Source organism: Macrotis lagotis, chromosome 6, assembly GCF_037893015.1.
Source record: "Macrotis lagotis isolate mMagLag1 chromosome 6, bilby.v1.9.chrom.fasta, whole genome shotgun sequence".
Taxonomy (NCBI): Eukaryota; Metazoa; Chordata; class Mammalia; order Peramelemorphia; family Peramelidae; genus Macrotis; species Macrotis lagotis.
The window spans coordinates 10,969,461-10,993,377 of record NC_133663.1 but is presented as its reverse complement, the minus strand read 5'-3'; the positions used below and the strand labels follow the sequence as shown (position 1 = coordinate 10,993,377).

The window sequence follows — 23,917 nt, the reverse complement described above, 5'->3', positions numbered from 1 at the left end:
CTAGGTCTTGAGACACCCCACACACACACAGATAAAACCACAGATTCTGGAAAGAACTGACATTGGACTGATGCTAAAATGGTGATATTGTGAACTATACCTGCTGTGACCTGGGCTATGCTAAGAGGAGCTGGGTTCAAATCTCTTCTCTGTCTCTTATTATCCATGTGACCTTGGATAAATCACTTCCCTGTTCTGTTTATCCACATTTATAAATGAGAGGGTGAGAGGGAAGTCCTCCAAGGTGTTCGCTCCCCCTTGTCAGGCCTCAGTGTCCTCAGATGTAAAATGAGGGTTTCTGGGGCCCAGTAGACAGTCCGCTCATACACATACACATACACACACACACACACACACACACACACACACACACACACACGCTTTCTCAGAGTTCTCAGAGAGTAGATAGACGTGGATGGATGAGTATTCCTATGACTGATCAGGTAGAGAACATGTAGATCAGGTGTAGAAGCTGATGCCAGTCTTTTCTTGATCCTTTGGACAATGTCCCCTGGAGAGGACCCTGCTGCCAGGGCCCAGGATGGCCCAGAGACCCTCATTCCTATGGACACAATGACTCCTGCACATCCCTGTTCATGGATAGGCCCTGTAGACATATCACACAAGGGTCCCATATGCAATCACATGAATGTGCCCAATGACTCCCAATGACACTTGCTCACATAGGTAAGTTCATGCATAGGCCCTGCATACATAGATGAGACACATGCATGCGGACATGCTTACATACTATCACACAGATAGACACAGTGACTCCTTTGCTCTCATGTGTGTTCATGCACAGGCCCTACAAACATAGCTAGATATACATGTGCATGCAGACTTTGACAATATACATTGGACATAGGTACACAGTGACTCCTACACCCGCTTGCTCCCATATGTGTATTTGTGCATGGGCCATGTGTGTGTGTATCTGAATGAACAGGAGCACACAGGCCCACAAGTCTATGTTCATGCATGGATCCTCTACATGGACACAGGCATGGTACACAATGTGAACTGCCCACATGCAACCACACAGCAGGATACCATGATTCTGGTGCTCACTTTCTCACGTGTGTGTTCCTTCACAGATCCTGTGGACACACAGACACACATGTGTGCAGGATTATGCACAGTCACATGGGTGGACACAATGACTCTGGTGCTCACTGGCACATATACATTTATCTATACAAGCCTTGTAGATGGGCATCCCTGGGACCCCACATGGCAGCAGCTTTCAAGGAGTTTGGGTCCTGTCTCCCTAAGCCCCCCACCCCCTTCCTCAGTCTCACTTCTCTGAGGTTCTGGGTGGGCCTTCATCCAGGCTGGGGGGGGGAGGGTAAGGGAGAGAGCCTTAGGTTCCAACTCTAGTGAAGTCCTGGCATTTTTCTGTTTCTGGAGCTGCTGGGCGGGCACCAGCTCCCTCCATTCATGCAGGCTCTGGGCAGGGAAGGGGGGGGGGTCTGGAGTCTCTTTCAAGTAAAGTCTTGATGGTTTTATGTTCCCAAAGAGGCTGGGTGGGCACCAGTTCCCTCCATTCATTCTGGCTGAGAGGGGGGAGTGGGGGAAGGCCTCTCTAGATTCTCTTTCAAGGGCAGAAATGATGTTTTTATGTACCTGAAAAAACAGGCCGGCCGAGCCTGCGAGGCAGTGGTGGGCCCTTCCCACTTGTCCCTCTGCCAGGGTTGAGCAGCCTCTGGACATGGTCCAGCAGAGCTGGGACGCGGCCTAGGCAAGGTGAGCTCCTGCCTCGGGCCCACCCAGCCTGGCGAGGGGAGGGGAGAGCGGCCCAGCAGGGGACTCCTTGGGGTCCAGGTGTGCAATGCCAGAAACCTCCTCTCTCCACGTCCCCAAGGTATTTATATTGTGATAAGTCAAATCACATGTGTGACAAGGACGACTTCCAGCCTCCATGAGCAGGAAGCAACCTCCTCACTGTTTGAGGAAGGAAAAATCGCGTGCAGGCTCCTCGCGGGGAAGGGCCTCCGGCAGATGACTTGTCCCAACCCTGCATTCCAGGCCCCGGGAAACCCAAGCTGAGCCCTCACGCGATGGACCTGGGTCAGGTTACTAGATGAGGCAAGGCAACAGAGCCCGGGGAGAAGCAGAGGTGGGAAACTCAAGTGGGAACAGAGACAAGTGGACTTGGGGGTGCAAGAGGGAGCCAGAGAGAAGGATCACTCCTCAGAGGGGCCATCATCTATCTGGTTGGTAAACTCTCTATTCAACCCCACCCCCTTCTCTCTTTCTGACTTCACATGGGCAGTCTAACTCTTCCTTCCAATGGCCCAATAGTAAGGGATCGGCAGGAAAATTGAGAAGAGGGACCTGAGAGCGTCAGCTTTTAGAGAGGGTTGACAGCATTGGCAGTCCTTCAGCAGCCTAGAAACCATTGAACTTCCCTGCCCAATTCTCCCCTTCCCTGCCCCTCCACCTCCTGTGACTTCCCCAGAAGTATTTCTGGAGTGTGACGGTGTTTCCATCACTAGCCCTTCTCCATCAACTCCACTGTGGGCTCACTCATGCGCATCCCCCATGGGGACCAAAGTGGCAACCACAATTCTGGCCAATGGTCTTATCTGAGGATGACCTTGGAGTCGCAGCTACAAGCTCCATGATTATAGAAGTTGGAGCTGGGAGGGAACTGAGAAATCACTGGCCCCATTTAGGTATTAGAAAAACTGAGGCCACTAGAGAAGAAGAGTTGCTACTAAGCAAGACAGAAGCAGGAAAACATAGTCTCCAACCTCAAGAAATTCACCCCCAAGACCACACAGGTGGCAGGAAGAAAAGGTGGGTTCTGAACCCACGTCCTGTTCTGTCTCAGCTGTTGCCTGGCCTTTCTGGGGAGGACTCGGCTACTGAGTCCCAGTGGTTCAGAAGTGGACTTCGGAGGCCTCTGACCAACACAAGGGCTCCTGCAGCTCTCCTAGTCCTCTCCCTAGCTGGGGAGGACAGGCTGTGGGGCCACCCCCAGCCCGACCCAGAACAGACCACCAAGCTGGCCACGGACCCTCTGGCGGCCTCTGGGCCTCCTCTGGCTGGCCCCACCAGCTTCCCTTTGGCCTTACACTGTCAAGCCCCATGGCCAGAATGTGCTCCTTAAGAAAATGGACAAATATTTATATAATAACAGTTTTTTAAAAACTGGGACTGACATGGTCATCACAGATCCGAGACATCCGAGGAACAGTCCATTGAGGCTGTTTGTAAATATGGAACGATCTGCCCATACTGCTCCTTGTCCCCCAGAGTCTGCTTGGAGTCCGGAACCATTTCTGGAATGGGAATGACTTGGGGGGGGGACAACTTAGGGGGGAGGGCATCTGTGTGGCCTACTGACACTTTTTAAAATCAGTGATCAAAATGGTACCCTCTCCTTTCTGAGGTGAGCTTTCATTTCTAGAGGGTTAGAGACTGGCCCACAGACATTTATTAAGCACCTACTGTAAGCTAGGCTCTGGAGATACAAAGATAAACAACAAACAATCCTTCCAGGAACTGAAGTAGAATGTAAGTCCCCTATATTCTATGGGGGGAGAAAAACTTTCACACACATGTAAGTCCATGTGAGGTGTGTACCAAGCAAACACGATATTTGTAAGGCAGGCAATATCCCCATTTTATAGTCAAAGAAACGGAGGTTCAGGAAAGAGAAGTGATCCCTGGCCTTCTGACTCCAGAAGCAGCTCCCTTTCTGTGGCTCCTGGACCTGGGTAAGGGAAGAGGGCCAAGAAGCAGGATTCCACTAGGTGTCCACCAGAGCTCATGGGTTAGCCAGGTGGTGCAGTGGATAGAGCACTGACCTTGGAGTCAGGAGGACAGAAGTTCAAATCTGGCCTCAGACACTTGACACATATTAGCTGTGTGACGTTGGGCACAAGTTTTCATTGTGAGCACGAAGCAAAAAAGCCACTGACCAACACATCAATGAACCCTCAGATCTGGAAAGGACTTCAAGGCCACTGAAGCCTCCCTCCCCCCAGAAATCCATGCAGGTCCTACCTGGAGGCCTTCAGGAAGGGGCCCCTCGTTCCCTCAGAAGCAGCAGTTCATTCCCCTTTGGGACAGCTGTCATTGTGAAGAGTTTCCAAACATCAAGCCCATCTCTGCCGCTTTGTAGCAACCACCTCTGAGCTCCCTTTGCTCTTGGGCCAAGGGGGGCAAGGCTAACCTATCCTGGGCCAAGCAGGCCAAGGCTGCCCCATCCTGGGCCAAGTGGAATAAGGTGAACCCATCCTGCACCGACCAGGACAAGGCTAGCCTATCTTGGGCCAAGCAGGACAGAGCTAACCTGTCTCGGTCTAACCTAGTCCATTCTGGGTCAAGTGAGACAAGGCTAGCCCATGCTAGGCCGAGACTAATTTATCCTAGGTCAGATAGAACAAGGCTGACTATCCTTGATGATACATAGCACATCCATCCTGAATCTTCTCTTCTCCAGCCTTCCTTCTACCCCCCCCCAACCCCATCTTTACCTGGATGAGCTCTAGTTTGTCCATGTTCTTCCTAAAGGGGATGCCTGGAAGTGAATACAGAACTCCACACATGAAGAGGCCTGCAGAGAGGCCTAAGGTATCCCTCCCGGAAGGGAAAAGCATGGTCAATGGTGAATCTTGGTCCAGGAGATGACTGCACCCCTTTGATCTGAGCAAGTCTCTTAAACTGTACCTACCTCACTTTCCTCAAATGTTAAATGGGAATAATGACAGCACCTACCTCACAGGGTTGATGTGAGGCTCAAACGAGATCATTGTAAAGGGTTTAGCCCAGTTCCAGACATATGATTGGCTCTATATAAATGGGAGCTAATAATTTCTGTCACTCCAACTGTTTTGCCTTATTTGGTATGGGTTTTATGTGGCTGCCATTCTACATTGCTGGTGGTCCACTAAGAACCCCAGATCCTTTTCCCATTCACTGTCTAGCTATGCTCCCTACATCATGGGCTTATAATGTTGTAACATGATGAAGACAGAAAGCTAAATTCAAAGCCAGGAAGGCTTCCCCAAACCTAATGCCAACTCTCTCCTCCCCTCCACTTATTAGAGTCGGTGCCTTCTTCCCCAAATCACCTGATTACATATGCCTCGATAGAGACAGCCATATCCTGTGGCTAGAAGGTCCATGAGGTCAAGTACTATTTCCCTTTTCTCTTTGTCTTAACACAGTACTCATACATGATAAATGTTTTCATCAATGTGTCTTGACTGATGAAATAAGAAGTCATCGCTAGATCCACAACATGTTTTTTTAAAAGCATAACAAAATATTTAGGAAAATCAAAAGAAAAATGATGAAATTAAAATGATCAGTTATCAACTATGTGTTTGGCACTGGGCTAAGCCCTTTACAATGATCTCATTTGATCCTCACATCAACCCTGTGAGGTAGGTGATGTCATTATCCCCATTTAACATTTGAGGAAACTGAGGCAGATACAGGTTCAAGAGGGAACAATGATAAAGCTCGGCTTAGCAATGATCAAATTTCATATACATATATATGTAAACAATGTATATGTATGTATATATAATTTAAATTAGGTTCATAAATTCATGCTCCATACCCAGCCTGCATGGGGAAACAATGATATTTTCCTTGCAGTCCCTGTAAAAAAAATGAATAGCTCATCTCTGTGGTAATAAGAATTGTTTTGTTTTGTTTCCACACCAGATCTGTAGAAAAACAGGTCTGGGATTAGGAAAAGAAGAAGAGATAAGTTACAAAGTGACTTGGGTGCCACTCGTCAAGCTTGGTCCTCTTCCTCTCCCTAAAAATATGTTCATGTCTTCTTTGTCTTTAAAAACCGAAAAAGCTGGGGTAGCTAGGTGGTGCCCTGGAGTCAGGAAGACCTGAGTTCAAATGGAACCTCAGACACTTAATAATTACTTAGCTGTGTTGACCTTGGGCAAGTCATCTAACCCCACTGCCTTGCATAAAATTAAAATAAAAAATAAAATAAATAAAAAATAAAAAATGAAAAATCCACCCGAACCCTAGTTCCATCTCCCCAAGCTATCTACTTTCCTTCTGTTGAATGCTGAACTTGTAGAAAGATATTTTTTCCTCATTACCTCCTGTGGTGCGTGTTTTGTGTCTGTCATTGAACCTGCTCTCTCCATGACCATGGGAATAGAGATGCAAAGCTGGAAGGGTCACCAGAGGTCAGATCGCCTCCAACTCAATGGCCTTTTCCAGTCCTCCTTGCCTTGGCTACTGATGACCTCTTCTTTCCTCTTGTTCTCTTCTCTCCCTTTATGTGTTCTGTAACATTTTGCTCTCTCAGCTCACTTCCTGCTGATCCATCCTCTTGTTTGTTTTTCATCTTTCTCTTCGGGATCCTTCGATGTGGACAGCATTGGAGCCACATTTGTATTGTCTCTCATTCTTGCTACATAGCTGTTCTAACTTTCTAAGTGAGAACTCAGCCTAAGCTCTGGCCTAGGTCCTCTTCTCTCTCCACACGTTCTCCCTTGGCAAGAATCAGCTACCACCACTTACAGCTGTACAAGGGTTTAGGAGTCTAGTGCCCCATGTGGAGTCTACAAGGAGTGAGATCGTCTTTGCCTCTGCCTGAGACTGGTTCATCTGGCTTGTACATTCATATTTTCCAGATTCTAAGACAATCAAAGAATATGTGTTTGAATCTCTCCCAGATCACATGACTTCTCTTAACATTTCCATCTAGCTGTTGAACATCTCTACCTAATACCTCAGACTTTACGTGTCCAGATGGGTCACTTCCTCAACCACTACCTCCACCAAAAACAAAAACATAAATTCCTACTCTTCCTCCCAAATTCCATATTTCTCCTGATGGCACCACCATCCTCCCAGGCTTAGAATGATTTTTAAATCTTCAGGCCCCTGCACCCTCCCACTCACATTCATTCATTTGCTATGTTTTATCCCACTCCCCAAAATGGAGGTGACTTAATGGTGGGTAATCACAGAATCTCTCCTGTCCCATCACTCTCCCTATTTCAAACAGACCCTCATTGCTTTTCCTTTGAACTATTATTATCACCCTATCTCACATTTTCTCCCCCCCCTCAATCTATCTTCCCTATTGCTGCCAAAATAATTTTGTACCAAAATAGGACACAGGTCTTAGCATGTCGTTCTTCTGTTTAAAACAACATCAACAAACAAATCTTCAGCAACTCCCTAATTTCTCTAGGATAAAATACAAATTACTTAGCTTGGCATGTAAAGCCATTCCTAATCTGACTCCAAGCTACTTTTTAGTCTAACCTCACATGTCTGTAGCAGACCAACACCCATTTTCAATCCCTTTCACAGGTTCTATATTCTAGGTAGGCTGGACTCCTAGCATTCTCCAGCCCAATTCTACTTCCTTCTGCCACCATGAATTGGCCTGGAATGTAATCTATCCACATCTCAACCTATTGAAATACTTCTTTTTAAGTTCCTCCTTTGTTCTCATGAAGCCTCTCCTGATCATACAAGCCCCAAGGAGATCACTCCTCTGAACCTCCTCTACCACATATTGTCCGTACCACTCCTTTGGCACCTTCCCTATCTCACCTTGGACTACATTAGAGCCCTTTTCCAAGGCCTCATCATGACCCTGAATTTTTAGTATCTATGCCAACTCAGAAGCAAGCTCTGGCAGGTTCTGCTGGGCTAGAAAAGCTTTGAGTGTAGGCCTGGTGATGGACTGAGTCTGAGGGGCAGCCAAGATTCAAAGAATTACCACCTGGTGGGCAGGAGGGGATGAATTTCTCAGCCACAGCTACCCTAAAGATCATTGACTAAGAGACAGGAGGGTAACAGTCTACATCTCTGAAGGGAATGTCCACAATGAAGCTAGATTTGTGATTATATTGATTGGTGGTGGTCACCCCAACAACAAGACATGACAGTTCATCTTGTCTTAGAGCGTTGCCACTTGACAGAATTTCTTAATTCTAATGGGATCCACCATCCACCACTATATACCATCTCTCATTATTCCTGTATCCTCGTTTTAAGTTACCTTGACAGATAGACTTAGATGTAGAGTTGGATGTGTGATCTTGTCAATATAGGCACTCAGCCTCACACTGGAGCAAAATGGGAGCCCTTACGTAGTGTCTCTCTCTCTCTCTCTCTCTCTCTCTCTCTCTCTCTCTCTCTCTCTCTCTCTCTCTCTCTCATATATATATATATATATATATATATGACTCTTGAAGATTCCTTGGAAAAATATCTCACAAAGAAAACTCACCCAGTAATAGAAGGTACCTTCCCCAGCTCTATTAACACATGCAGAGTACCGGTCTGATGCTCAGGCTGGGCATCCACATCTCTTCTTCTAACTACAACTGGTCTATTTCCTTGTAGTCGTGCATGTTCTTCATGGTGGCCTTTCTATCAATTCCCTCAAGTAGCTTATCTATCATAACATGTGGCATTTTTCTTACTCCCAACATGCCTATTTCCTTTGTGCTTTCAGTTACTCGTAATTTTGATTCATTAAAAACAATGGCATTCTGTAATTTTCCACTATTATAACATCACTGGGAGACCAGATGACTCTAACCTAATGTATTCAGTTGTTCCTTTCTGTCTGGTAAAGAGCTCAAGTGTTTGCTGAGGTGCTTTCCAGGTTCATTCGGTCTGCTTATTGTGCAACCATTTTGCATTGGTTGGATTTTTTAAGGAACAGCGAGAACCAGAGTCAATGTCTTTTTTTATCCATTTCCAGATTTGAAGTAGCAACAATTTATTTAAATAGGTTAGGTTAGAGCTAGTCATCTCCGCTTCCCCCCCCCTCTAATTTAGCATTTCTTTTGACCTTTGATCTAACTAATCAATGATAAGACTATATTCAGTTTAAATTGATAGCCTTGTCTATTTCCAGGAAGGATGGTATAATGACAAAGGTGTTGACTCTGGGATCAAAAACCTGGGTTCAAATCTCATTTCTCATAGCTTCCAAACTGCAAGGGACCTTTGAAGTCATAGAGCTCAAGTTCCTCATTTTACATGTAAGGAGAAAGATTGGGAAGATTGCAGACTCTGGGTCAGTGAGATTAGCTTTGATTGCTTGGACAATTTTAATACAAATCATTGAAATAATGGTTGTTAAACATCTAGAAAGAGAAGTCATGCTTCCCAAGAGCCAGCCTAGTTCCTTCAAGAACAGATCATGCCAAATTTTCTTTTTTTGACAAGATTATTAAACTAGTAGGGACTATGGATGTAGCTTGTCAAAATTTTATCAGAGCTTCTAACAAAATATCTCATATTGTTACAATGGAATATATAGAAGAATGTGGCTTGGATAATAATTCAATTAGATGGTTTCAGAACCACCTGGATGACTGGACTCAAAGGGTAATTTAATCTCATGTCAGGAGGTCTCCAGGAGATTCTCTCAGGGATCTATGCTGTACAACATTTTTAACAAAAACTTGGGTTAAAGCATGGTTGATATACTCATCAAATTTTCAGATGAACCAGAGATGACAGAGAGATGGCAAATATGTATGTGAAAATTTCAGAATCCATCAATATTTGAAGGTAAGGGCACTGGCTTGGACCTAATAAGACGAAAATCAATATGAATCAATATAAAGTCTTCTATTTGGGCACAAAACAATCCATTTCTCAGAGCAAGGCTTGAATCCTGCAGCTGCAAAAGTCTCTGGCAGATGCAGAGGAAGGCCAGTCTTTCATCTCCCTTCTCTAGAGATCCAATTCATGGTTTCATCTGCTGCAAAAAAAAAATAAAGCAAGATTTATTGCAAATATGGGAAAGGCATAAGTAAGTAGTTGATATTCTGAAAAAGATCTGGGAGTTTTGGTGGACCACAAATGCAATATGCATCTGCTCTAATGTGTGATAGCCACAAAAGTTATTGCAATTTTGGACTATATTGGGAGAGTCTTAATTTCTAGGAATAGGGAGGGTAGAGAGAGACCTACTGTACCCTGCCCTTGTCAGACCTCTTCTGGGGCATTGTGCTCAATTCTGGGTGACAGAGTCAGAGACAGCCTAGAGAAGTGCAACCAGAAGAATGAAAGGCCTTAAACTTGATGTCAACCGAGAATTGACTGAAGGAACAGAGCGTGATTAGCCCGGGGAAGTGAAGACTAAAGGATGGGCAGTATTTGATAGACTTTTTTGAGTATTTAAAGGTCTAGAGAGGAGAGAAAGGATCTGATTTGTTCTCTTAGCTCCAGAAAGGCAGAAGAAGAAGCTGCCAAGGGATCCATTTCTGTTTGATGTGGGGACAACGTCTTCATTCTCTGGCGCTGTCCAGAAGTGGGAGGCGTTACATTCAGAAAGACAGCCTTCTCTCTCCTGTGGTGTTTCCATACAGAGATCACATAACCACTTTTACAAAGCTGTGCCATCTGAGAGATTCTCTGTCTGTAAGATTTGAACTAACTGACCACCAAGTTCCCTTTTAACCCTCACATACTGTGATTCTGTAACCCTGAGCCCAAACTGATTAAGTGACTTGCCTAGGACCAAGAAGCCAAGAAGTTCCAGGGGCAGAATTTGAATCTAGGTCTCTGGATCACATCCCAGTCCCCTCTCTCCCCATCTAAAATCCTGTCTTTGTTTCTATGCTTCTATTGAGCCTGGAAGATGAATTCCAGAAGTTTCTTCTTCTCCCCTTCCCCTTATCCTCTACTTTTGAAAACGTGTCTTTCTCTCCTTTCAGGATGATTCACGGCTCCAGGTAGTGAACCTGAACTGTCAGCTGAATGAGCTGAAGGCTGACCTTGACCAGAGCAAGGCTCAAATCCTGCAGCTGCAAAAGTCTCTGGCAGATGCTGAGGAAGGCCAGTCCCTCATTCATCTCTCTCCTCTAGAGACCCAATTCATGGTTTCATCTGCTGCAAAAAAAAAAAAAGCAAAATTTATTGCATAGCACATTGTGGATGGGGCAGTAGGAGAGCTGAGTAGCAAACAGATGGGAATAGAAGGCAACTCCTTTAGCTGGAAACCAGGGGGCCCTGGGGGGCCCCTCTCTACTCAGTCTGCTCTAGTTTGGGAGAAGGGGAGGGCATGAGGGGGTAGGGCTTACGTTGATGATGCTCTTGGCCAAGAGGCCCCAAATTTGCTTTTCTTTTGAGTCAAGAAGAGAAGGGCAGAAACCCATTATGAAAAGACATTAGTCACCCCCAAAAGATGAGAGTCTACCATTAGCCTACCCCCAAAGAAATTGTTATAAAACTTGTTTCTATAACCTTTGGGATTGCCACAGAGTCAAGGTAACTCAAAAACTAGTCAATGCGGCTACGTATAAGGCACGATGTTGGACACTAGGATTAAGAAAGCAAAAATCAAGTAGTCCCTGCCTTCAGGAAACTTTCATTCTAAACAACACGCACACAGATAGGTGAATACCAGGTCACTGAGGGGAGAGAGAGGACAGCTGTGGGGCAGGATCCAAGAAAGGTTTTGCACCGATCGTATGATCCCTTGGCTATGCTATGAAGGAAGCTAGGAATTCTAGGGGGCAGTAGTGAAGGGTGGGGGCATCCCAGTCATGGGGACAGACTCTGTAAGGGCAAGGAATCTAGAGATGTCGCAATGAGCTTGGATAGCAGTGAGTTAGTCAGTGTGGATGAAATATCCAATAAAGGTCAGGAATATGAAATATCTCTTAAGGTTATTTGGGGTCAGATTATCAAGGGTTTAAAGGTCAAACTGGGGGCTTTCCATATTATCTCAGAGCATAAAATATATTTTTTAAAAAAAGGAAAAAAAAGAATCAAAATCTTCCCATTATTTTCCTGAGTTCTTTCATTCCCAGTAGTGATGGAGGAGAGAGAGAGAGAGAGAGAGAGAGAGAGAGAGAGAGAGAGAGAGAGAGAGAGAGAGAGAAACTAAGGAACCACTAAAGATTCCTGAGTAAGGAAGATACTCAAACAGAATCATGTCTTGGGACTTTGATAGCTGTATGACATCTCCTTTGGAAAATGGATAGGTGGAGCCAAGATAGCAAAGTAAAGGCAGGGACTCTCCTGACCTCTTCCCCAAATAATTTTAAATAATGACTCTAAACAAATTCTAGAATGTCAGAACACACACATACACACACACATAAAAAAACAGAAAGAGGATGGATAAGGCAAGGAGATTGGTTAGGAGATGTTTGCAATAGTCCAGGCAAAGACTTGAACTAAGGGAGTAATAGTGTGAGTGCAGAAAAAGGGAATGATCTTCTAAGGAGAGAATCAATAAGCCTTGGCATTCTTGAGGATGAGGGAGAAGGAAGATACAAGGATGACTTGAAGATGATAGGGGTGACCAAACTGGGGACAGTGATCTCTCAACAGACTAATTTAGAGGAGAAGGTTTGGGGCAAGGTAGAGGGAGATGGTCTATGGATAGAACAAAGAGGACAGAGACTGCTTCATTTTTGCCTTTGTTTCCCCTCTGACACCGGGAAGTCATATAGTCTTCCAGTATAGAAAGTCTCCAGAATAGTGGAAGACTCTGACCAAGTCTCTGCTATCTCATTCCTGTGCTTTAGGGGAATCCTATCAACACAAAAAGTGGAGGGGGTGGGCTTTGGGAAGAGAGGTCAATGTCCTTCCTTCTCTGTAACAAAATAGGCAAGAGAGGGGTGGACGGGCGCCTCCACAGCGCCCAAGCTGCCTTGATGCTGCAAGAGGAGACCATCCGGCAGGTGGAGAGGGAGCACCAGGAATGCTCAGAGCAAGTGTCCATGTTGGAACATAACATCCACACAAGCCAGGAAGAGAAGAGAAGTCTGCAGGTGAGTGAGCCCCATGTGGATTGGGAGAGGAGAAGGTGAGCCCAGCCACCCCTTGGCACCTTGAACCAAGTTTTCATTCTTTACCTAAATGTGGGAGCATTGATCATTCAAGAGAATTCTAGAGGTGACTATTCTAGCCCATAGGTACCTTCTGAGAAACTGAAGTCAATCTCTATTAGAAAGACAAAGGGGAGAGAGAGGTAGCTCAGAGGATAGAGCACTGGCTCTGGAGTTAGGAGGACCTGAGTTCAAATCCAGCATCAGACACTTAATAACCTAGCTGTGTGACATTGGGCAAGTCACTTAACCCTACACAAAGATATAAAAATGAAAGGCAGGCCCTGGACATTTGGGGGGAAAGTTTTTCAGGTCCCTTGAAGAAGAAAGGTAGATCACCAGGGATCCCAATGCACCCTCCTGCCAATCTGATAGGGAGTTGAACCCAGGAGGAAGAGTAAGGTAGAGGTTAGAGCCATAGGTTTGTAGGCAGAGGTTTTCAACCCCACTGGTTCCTCTCTATTGAACCTGAACAATCCCTTTCCTTTTAAGCTTCAGCTTCCTTACCTTTGAAACAAAGGGGCTGGACAAGATTCAACCCAACTCCAGAAACACCTGGGGTCCTCCTGGGTTCTAGAGTCAGGTCCACATCTGCACCTTCATCTTAGTCCAAACTGTACCTGAGCAGGAATCTTCCTAGAAGAATTCTGACAAGTGAGAGTCAACTTCTTGAAGAGAAACCTAAGACCTTTGATTTTGAGCTGGAAGCTTTTTCCAGTCGATCTTTTTACAAATAAGGAAATGGAGACCTCAAGAGGCTTGTCCAATATCATATTGAAACAGGGATTTGAACCCAAGTCCTGTGTCTCAAACCAGAGTTCTTTTCACTATATTCCACAGCCTCTCAAGTTAGCATCAAGTTGATAGGGTCATAGCCAAAGTCTCCATTCTATTGAGGTAGTTAGAAGGCCCCTCAATGGTCATCAATTCCATCCCATACTCAAAAGGGGTCTCTACTGCATCATATCCAACAGAGGATCTCCAGCCTCCTCTAGAAGTTCATTCATTTAGCATTCATGAAAATACACACCCTGATGGACCCAGTTAGACCATGACTGGCAAGGGAAACTGATGGCTTACTTTCACATGGATCTCAACCATCCTTGAGCAAATAAAGGTCTTTCTCAACTATTACACAGCATAGAGATGGGCTATTTTCCTTTCTGGTCTCTATGAGCTGAATCCAATGGCAGACTCTGCCTTGACTTGATAAATATCCATCCTCTGTGGCATGTCTTCCTCACAATCCTCTCTCAAAACTTCCTGCCTACACCACAACTCTGACTCTGACCTCAGACTTCACACCAGTTGTTCCCTTCCACCCCTAACTAGCAGCAGAGACCAGGCTGGGTCTTGACACATAGCAGCACCCCTTTTGACAAAAGGCAAATTGAGAGGAATGTAGAGGCATGGAGGCCATGTGATATATCTTGGAGTGGATGCCAGATCTGGATTTGGGTTCCAGCCCTGTCTCTAGCTCCCTAATTGACCTGGGACAATTGACTTTACCTCTCTAGGACTCAGTTTCTTTACTTGAAAATTGAGGAAATTTAGACAAAATAGTCTTTGGGGCTCCATATTTTTCTAGGATTTTTCTAAAAAATCAGATAATTCATATTTTTGTTAACAAAGATCCATAACTCTGGGATATTTCTTTGTTCTTTCTTTTCTGTGCCCTCTTTACTACAAATGAAAGTTAAGGCTGCCAAGAAAGGGGGTCTCTGGCTGCTCTTGGGGTTCTCTAGAGCTTTTGAAAAGAAATTCTGAGTTTTACACAACTTCCTTCAGTTTCGCAAACTGATTTCTCCTCCTCCTCCCCCCTTCATATAAGCCAGGGTATTTGTCAAGGGAAAGTTAATTAAAAACATATTTCTCTAATTAAATGAGAGGCTGTGCTATGCAAACAGTCAAATTCTTGTTTGAAAATAAATCTCTCCCCGTTTCCAGGACTACCCTGGGAATTAAATCAACGAACCATACAGCAACAAGCCCAAGGATGTCAAATTGGGCACAGCATTCCCCAAACACAGGAACCTAGACAGGGCTGCCCCTGTGCCATTAAGACATGCCAGAGCACGCTGGGCATCCTTGCCTCACGCAGGGACCAGCGGCCTAGGCTCTCATGTAGGACCAGCACTGAACAATCAGCCAGCTCAGTCACATGGAGAAGGTAGCCTGTTTCCTCTTGCCCCCGAGAGCTGAACTGAGGTCATGTAATCACAGGAGAGATGACCAAGATAATATAGTCAAAGAGATTAATGGATCTCCCTCCTTACGGTAGGCAGCAGGGTGGAACGCTAAGAGCCCAGGACTTGCAGCCTCAGTTGCTTTTTTGGAAAATATCAGTAGCAATCCCTGTAATTTCTGTCGATCTCAAAATCTCCGTTGGCAGGAGCCTCAGCAACCATCTCCAACCCACACCTGAACAGGAATTCCCTCTTCAGTAGACCTGGCAGGCAATCAGTCATCCGGGCTTTGTTTGAAGAATTCCAGGGAGATGGGAGGGGGAGGAGAGCCAGCAGAGGGATGCCTGGGAGGGGGAAGGGTGCTGGCAGAGGGGGTGTCTGTGGACCTCTTGAGGAGGCCCGTTGCACTTTGGACGGCTCTCATCATTAGTCATTTCTTCCTGCCCTCAAGCCTAAATTTGCCTCCCTGCAACTTGTAGCCCTTAGTCTTAATTCTGCCCCTTGAGGCTAAGCAGAGCAAATCAGATTTCTCTTGCTGCTGAGTATGCAGTTAAAACCCTTCCAAGGATGCTCATCTCCAGGCTAAACATCCCCCATAACCGTTTGGTGGGAAGCAGATCTCCTCCTTGATCACCCTCCTTGGGATATGTCGCTGCTTCATGAATCAGTGGAGCATAGATTTGGAGAAGGGACCCTAGGGGCTAGCATGGTCAACCTCTCATTGGTCAGATCAGTAAACTGAGACCCAGAGATGTTAAGTGACTTACTCAGAGTCACCCATGGAGTAAGTGTCTGAGATGGGATCTGAACTCAGTTCATCCTGACTCTAAATCACTACATTGTCTTGCTGATGATCAATGTCCACCACAAATGGTGACGGCTTGGAGTGAACATGATACTCCAGTAGCATAAATATTTCTCTTTCTACTCTGCTTCCATTCACACAAAGTTTTCAATATTTCTCTAAATCTCTCAAATTCCATTCCATTAATATTCTGCAGCCAATCCCCAATTAATGGGTACTCACTTTGGTTCCACTATTTTGTTCTCACAATTAATATTATGGGACCCTTCTTTCTTTCTTTTGGTTTTTACAAGGCAATGTAGTGAAGTGACACACTTATTAAGTGGCTGAGGTCACATTTGAACTCAGGTCCTGCTGACCCCAGGGCTGGTGCTCTATCCACTGTGCACCTAGTCGCCCAAGGACCATCCTTTCTGTCTGAAACATCCTTAGAGTATTTGCCCAAACTATGATCAGAAGGTTTGAACAAATTAATATTTTCTTATCATCATAATTCAAAATGTTTTACAGATTGATCAGATTCAATAGGAACTCTATTAGTGTTGCTACCTTTCTATAATCCTTCTAATATGCCCACCATCTTTTAGCATTTTTATCAATTTGATGTATAGGAAGTGACACTTCAGCTAGCATTTTTCTGAAACTGAAGCATTCTTTCCTAAGGATGTTTATGAGTTGGCAAATCTTCTGAAAACAGTTTATGTCTTTTGACCACTTTATAAATTGAGGAAAAAACATGTCTTCATATTTTTGTTCCCTCATATACTTTGACTAACAATCTTTTTTTCTAAGTTTTTTTTTTTTGCAAGGCAATGGGGTTAAGTGGCTTGCCCAAAGGCCACACAACTAGGTCATTATTAAGTGTCTGAGGCCACATTTGAACTCAGGTCCTCCTGACTCCAGGGTCAGTGCTCTATCCACTGCACCACCTAGCTGCCCCCGACTAACAATCTTTTAACTGAGATATCCAATGTGACTATTTTCCCTTTTAATAGCTCTTTGTATTATTTTAGCTACATTAGTTTTTATCTTGAAAAAAGTACTTCAGTTTTAGATTATTGACACTGCTTTTTTGTCCATTTTTTTAAAAACCTGTCATTTGGTTATTAAATCTTCCCCAATTGTAGTTCTGAAAAGTACCGCCTTCTGATCTCTCAACCTTTTGTGGTATGACTTTTCATATTTAAATCACGAATTCATTTGTACTTAATTGCGGTGGGTGGTGTAAGAGCTAGTCTAAACCAATTTCCTGCCAAAATGCTTTTGAGTTTTCCCAGGCGCCCTTCCCCCAGCAGTTTTTTTTAATATAAGTAGCCAATGAGTTTCCTGTGTTTGCATCTTGTTCTCTTTAGATAACGCTTTCACATGGGGGTTTCCCCTTCACAGGTTCACTGTCAAGATGGAGTGATAGAATATTAAGAAAGTATTTTTCCAAACTTAAAAGTGCTACCATGAATTCAACTCTGAGGATGCCTTCAGCAGTGCTTTCAAAATACATATTTTCTTAGCATAACAAGTAACATTTATACTGATCCCACTGCCTCGAAACAAAGGGGGAGACTTTCTTGGAAGCTCAGAGCTGGACCATGCTGGAAGAACTGAAGGTTTCTCAACAGCAGCTCTGTCTCTCTAGGAGACTCAGTTTCCTCATCTGTAAACTGAGGAGATTGAAATAGATCTTTCAGGTCGCTTCAAGGTCTCAGATCTATCACAGGCTTAGATGCAACTTCTCTTTTCTCCCCTTCCTGGTAATATTGGCAGCAGGAGGGCAGCCAAGGGAAGGGGAAAACGGGAATGACCGTTTTTTACCTCAGAGGAAGTCAGAGGAAGGAAGGGATTGATTCTCACTGGAGGTGGAAAGGGCAAAAAGGTGAAGCCATGTAATCAGTATTGAATACAGTGCTCCCGGAGCAGGGCAGAAGAGCTCCGGGCATCTTACTAGCTCCCTGGCTTGATGATGATAGTCAAGACACTTTATCTGAATTTCAGTTTACCCTTCTGTAAAATGGGTTCGATAATCAATGGAGGTCCTAAATCCTGGGATTATCCCAATCCTGGAATAAGTGAAACAATGTGCTTTGTGAACCTTGAAATCATGTAACCTCAGTTAACTATGTTGCCTAGGGAAATCCCAAGCCTGAGAAGATCTTCTTTGGGAGTGTGGGGCAGGGGAAAGAACCTGAATGTTGTGAAGCCAGAAGAGGTGGGTTTGAATCTAAGTCTCAACGCCAGTCACCTGCTGTACCAACTGTTCTGTTCAGTGTGACCGTGGGCAAGGCCCTCTCAAGGGTCCATTTGCTTCTTTGTACAAGGAAGGGGACAGACTAGATGATGACCCCTCTGAGATTCCTTTCAATGCCAAAGCTCCAATAGGATGGGTGAACTTGAGCACATCATTCATTCCCTGAGTCTCAGTTTCCCCATCTTTCATGGAAGGAGTTGAATAGAATGCCTTCTCAGGTTCCTTCCAGTCCTTAATCTACTCTCTTGTGGCCAGGAACATGCCTGGAGCCTTTTCAAATACAAATCATTATAGGCTTATGGAATCATAGACTCAGAGATAGAAGGGACTTGGAAATTTCCTGGTCAAACCTCTTCATTTTACACATAAAGAAAGTGAGGCCCAGAAGGAAAGCAAATTGTCCCAGGTCATAGGGTTAATAAGGAAAAATAGAGAATTGGAACTCTAGTCATAAGACTCCAAATTCCACATTCTTTTAGCTTTACCAATCCACCTACTCCTCTTCATTCCTTCTCCATGTAGGAACTTTATAAATGCTGTTCAACTGATGGGTCAATGGAGGCAGATCATGGGCCATGAGAAGGTCCACGGGTCTGCCTCGGAGGCACCTTCTTATTAACAGGTTATGCCCCATTAGAATGGGTGCCCCTTGAAGGCAGGATCCAAGTTTCTTGTATTCCTACTTCCAGCACAGTTGCTGGCACATGACAAATTCTCTAACTTTGGAGGTGATCCATTTCTCCCAATGACTGACCTAGGGGTGAGGAGTGCATGTTCCCAGGACTATAGGTCAAAGATCTGGGTCTAGAAGAGATCTCAGAGGTTATCAAGTTGCTTTCGGGGGTGAGGAAACCAAGGCCTTGCTGAGATGACTAGCTACCCCTTCCCCAAATATCTTTAGGCATAAGCTGGATGACAGCTTGCCAAGTAAGTTGTAAGGAGAAATCCTGCCCAGGGGTGAGTGACCTAGAAGGCTTCCAAGATCCCTTCCAATTCTGTGATTCTAAGGACACAAGTTCATCCCTTCCTGGACCTCAGTTTCTTCACTGGTAAAATGAGAAGTCTGAACCCAATTCCTTCCATCTTCAGAGTCTTGCCATATCCTATAACGACTCCTCTGACTCTGGATACCATGTTTCCTTCTCAGTGACCTCTGTTCCCCCTGAACCCCCAGGTGTGGGAGGCAGGTGTCCGAGTCTGTGAGCAGATCCTGGATCAGGAAGGAAAGAGGTCCAAGAGTGAGTGGGAAGGCTAGGAACCCCCTCCAGAAGCCCGGGAAGCCTGACACAGTGACTCTCTTTACCACACAGGAGAAGGTCAGCAGACTGAAGGCCAAAGAGGCCAAGCTGGACTCAGAAAAATGGAAACTCAAGGAAGCCCTGGAGGCCTCTGAGTGTCGGGCGGCCAAATTGGAGTTGAGTCACCAGGCCACCCAAGAGAATCTTCAGAGAGCCCAAAGGAGTCTGACCACCCGGGAGATTGAGGTCCAGGCCTATCGGGAACAGGTTCAGGGGCTCGGGGCCCAGCTGGAGGAGAGCACAGCCAGACTGGCCTCCCGGCAGCAGGAGCTCGACCATCTGAGCCATGAGCTGGCCAGGACCGAGGAGGCTGAGAGGCACCTCAAGGAGCGTGTACAGAGCCTCACCCAGGCCCTAGCGGAGGCCACCAGTGGTTCCTGCAGCCTCCAGGAGGATGTGACCCAGCTCCGCAAGGCACTGGCAGCTGCTGAATGTGACCGGAGACTGCTGCAGGTGAGGGACCCCAAAGCAGGGCCTAGGGTGCCCAGGGGGAGGCTGCCTGCCGGGTCAACCAATGAGCTTGGGTCCTGAGGTCACAAACCACCATTCCTGTCTGCAGGACATTTCTACTTCTACTCTAAATAGGGGGAGCTAGAAAATGACCTTAGAAGATGGAGATGGGGAGCAGGACAGCCAGGCACAGCTTTCTGAGAAAAGCCATATTTGAGCAGAGTTTCCAAGGCTCAAGAATCATGTCTCTCATGGTGAATGGGATCACAAGCCAAGAGGGGAGAGGAGGTGGGGACAGGGACAGGACTCCATGAGTCAGGGGAGGCCTGGGCTGCTGCTAAGATAGAAAAGTTCAGTTTATGCTGGTCAAATACCAAATTCTGCCTGCATTATGAAGGACTGGGGGGGTTGCCAAGGCAGACACTGTACTCTAAGCAATTCTACCCTCATTTCATGAAGTTTCTTATGATCCAAAAGCTCTGGGGACACTGTGGGAGTCACCCTAGGATTCTCTCCCACTCAGAAACTCTGGAACAATAAACCCCAGGATTTATTGAGGATACATGGCATGCAATGCACAATATTCTAGGGTTTTATTAAAAAAAATAACTAGAGGGGCGGCTAGGTGGCACAGTGGATAAAGCACCGGCCCTGGAGTCAGGAGGACCTGGGTTCAAATCCGGTCTCAGACACTTAATAATGACCTAGCTGTGTGGCCTTGGGCAAGCCACTTAACCCCGTTTGCCCTGCAAAAAAAAAAAAACCCTAAAAAAATAAATAAAAAATAAATAAATAACTAGGTATCACTCCCAAAGATGTATGCAAATCCCCGCTCATTGACAGTCCCATCCAAAGATAGTCCTGAATGGCTCTTGGTTCTCTGCTTCTTGAAGAAGGGTAAGCAGAGATGGACTGTCTCTCCATGGACCCCTCTTCTTCCTCAGGCCATTCTGTACAGCTCTGTAGGATGCCTTCTATCATATTACTCATCAGTGTTTTAATGCCATCTCCCTGTGAAGGATTGGGGAGGGGTTCGCCAAGACAGACACTGTATACTAACCAATTCTATTCTCATTTCATGACATTTCTTATGACCCAGAAGATCTGGGGACACCTTGAGAGTCACTTACCCCAAGATTCTCTCCTACTAAGAAACCATGAAATAATAAACCCCAGGATTTATTGAGGATACCTGGCATGCAATTCCCAATATTCTAGAATTTTATTAAAAAAAAACTAGGTATTAGTCCCAGAGATGTATGCCATCATATTACTCACCAGTGTTTTAATGCCATCTCCCTAGAGCAAGATGGCAGCAGAGAATTATCTCCCCAAAGAGTTCTCTTCTACTTGCTACTTTCTACAGGCTCCTTCAGCAATTGCCATTTTTTTCCCTTTGTGCCAGTCAGGTTCCAGATACCAACCTCATCCATTGCCCAATATATCACAAACACAGTTAGAAGTCAGGTGGAATCTCAGAATTCCAAAGTGTTAGAACTCATAATGCCCATTTCTCCAAAACATGACCCAGATGCCATAAGAGCAGATGCAAAAACTCTCAGGATTGCAGCAGATGCTCTCTCCCACCCAGAGGATTACAGAACCTCAGCATTAGAATCCTAAAGTCAGAGACTCTCCGAATCAGAATTTTCTGAATCACTGAATCTCAGAATTGAAAGGCATCTCAGAAACCTGACCGGTCTGCCTGATGAGTGATCAACCAAGCCCACTTGAAGGTCTCCAGTAATAAGTAATTCACTATACCCTACAGTAATCTATTCTACTTAGGAACTCTGTTAGGAAGTTTTTTTCCTTTCATCAACTCCAAATCTGGCCCCTCTGAACCTTCTATCTAGTTCTCAGAAGTCACACAAAAGAAATCTACATTTTTTCTTCTCTTTTTTCTTCTCTAGGCTAACATTATATAATTAAGTGATGCCTCATATTTGATTGGGATTGGGACTGGGCTAGGGGTGGGAAGAGCAATCTCCAGCCCTTCCACCCATTGCCAAACATTTCCTCCCAACTAGAATCATCTGAAATGTCCCATGAGAAGATTCTAGTATTTTAGGGGATCATTTTTTTGACTTGGAGGGAAGAGGAAGAAGGGCAGATCTAAGTGAGTTGTAGATGAATGGGGAAAAGGTAGTGCCTTGCCAGCTTCTGGGTACCCAGAGACAAGGAAAGTTAGAACAGAGGGTTAAAGAGGGAAGTGGAAGGGCCACAAGACACATTTTTGACTCTTTCACATAGAATGTGAATTCTGGAAGAGATCTGAGAGATCAGCTATTCTTGCCAGGGCTGATGTGTATGATATACATGTAAACATGTATGATATGGGCAGGCTGAGTCAACACTGAGGAGATGTATTACCAAGAGCACACATTAATGTACATTTGGGGGTTGGAATCCTTATACGGGTCAGTCACCCCTCCAAAACTCAGAGAGCCATCTGCTACATGGAGCCTAGAAAAGGAGCAGCTAGGATGTGAGGCATTCTCTGAGAGTCAAAGCAGCCCAGGGCATACATAATGTGGTGGCCTGAAAGCCGAGAAGCTCTGGATTCAAATTCTGCCTCAGCTAAAACTCACCTCCACTTTTTTAATCCTCAGTTTCCTCATCGGAGCCATGAGGTTCCATCCTTTAAAGTGATACAGGATGGTATCACAGGTCTAGGAAGGCATCAGAGGCCATCTCAGCCAGTCTCTACCTCTCCTTTGGGGGTGGGGGCAGAGAAGAAAACTGAGGCTTAGGGAGGAGACACTGGTCCAAATAGAGACAAGATTGGAGCCCGTTTCCTCTATGGAGCCAGCACTGTTTCCAGGCTCTACGTATAACCTATCATTATGATGAATCAGCTACAGCGCTTGAACCCAAGTGTCCCTGGCTCCAGCATCACTCCTCTGGGTCACCTTGCTCCTCAAGGGAACATTATTCCTATTTTCTAGATGAGATAACCTAGGCCTGGAGAAGTCACATGACTCACACAAGTCCCACAGTCAGCAAATGGCAATGGCCCGGAAAGAACTCGTTCCATCACACCCCCACCTCCTTCCTTATTAAGAAGGTGACAAATAAGGTCGAACTACAATCCCAGACTCGGCAATAAATGTTTGTTGCCTTCAGCCGAAAGCCCAGAGCACCTGGTGTTACTTAGCCCAGGACAGAGAATGGTGTGGATTGACTTAATTGCCCTCCAGAGTATGAAAGATTATCCACACCAGGTTTGTGTGACCAGACCCTGTGCCAAAGGCGTGTCCTCAGTTTTCCCCAAATCAACCAGTTTTCCCCTTCAGACTAGTCTGATCCAGCTTCTCCAAATCACCTCTTCATCTCCTCATTAAATCTTGATGCTTTGCCCTTCCTGAAGTCCAACTTCTTCCACCCCTGCCCTGCCTCAACCAGAGGAGGAAGGGGAAGAAAAAGAAGAGGAGAGGGGAAAGAGGAGGAGGAGGAAGAAGAGGGAGGAAGGAGTCAAAGGAAAAGCCTGAAGAGAGGGGCAATGTGCATATAGCCCCTCGCTGCCTCCCTCTTCCTCTCTCTCTTCTTCAGAATTATCAGAAGGCAATGCAGACCATGCCTCCATGACACTGGAGGAGACCAGAGAGGTCATCTAAACCAGCTTCCTCATGGATGGATATGGAGACTAGGCTTCAGAGAAGGAAGCTGACATAGTCCCTCATCTAGTTGGTGGCAGGACTGGCACAATTCTACATTCTAATGATCATCTTTTGGGAAACTCCTTCCTGCTCTGTGGTTCTTCATCATTTTTTGTCACATGATGATGTGTAATCTTTCATCCTATTTCTCTATCCTGCTCTTTAAAAAAAGGCAGGTAGCTTAAGTGATGTTGCCCTGGCAGCTGGGTCTCTGCCCAGTGAGTACAAGGGTTTGCTGACCAGGGCAGCTACCAACTTCCTTGAGGCTCCTTTGTTGTGGAAAGTTACCCTTCTTTGAGGAATGATGATAATCAGAGTCAATGTCTGGACATTCATCCATTTCCTACTTTTCAGGCTAGCGTCTGTTTAAGAAAGTCAGGTAGAAGATGTTATCTTCTCATCTCCACTCAGAGAGCTCACAAACAACTCTTTCTGAAATGATTCCATATACCACTTGGTAAA

The 23,917-nt window shown here is 45.4% G+C and overlaps 1 protein-coding gene across 3 annotated transcripts in view; it reads left to right on the top strand.

Moving 5' to 3' along the window:
• The window catches only part of CROCC2 (ciliary rootlet coiled-coil, rootletin family member 2), a 165,602-nt gene that overhangs the window by 136,964 nt on the left and 4,721 nt on the right, over nt 1–23,917 (top strand). For 2 of the 3 annotated variants that reach the window (XM_074190727.1, XM_074190728.1), the window contains exon 30: nt 10,692–11,666. In XM_074190727.1, the coding sequence (XP_074046828.1) occupies nt 10,692–10,901 (210 nt within the window). In that variant the 3' untranslated portion in view covers nt 10,902–11,666. Of the gene's footprint in view, nt 1–10,691; nt 11,667–12,594; nt 12,759–19,358; nt 19,800–23,917 lie in introns of those variants that run through there. The other variant, XM_074190729.1, reaches the window with a different exon arrangement.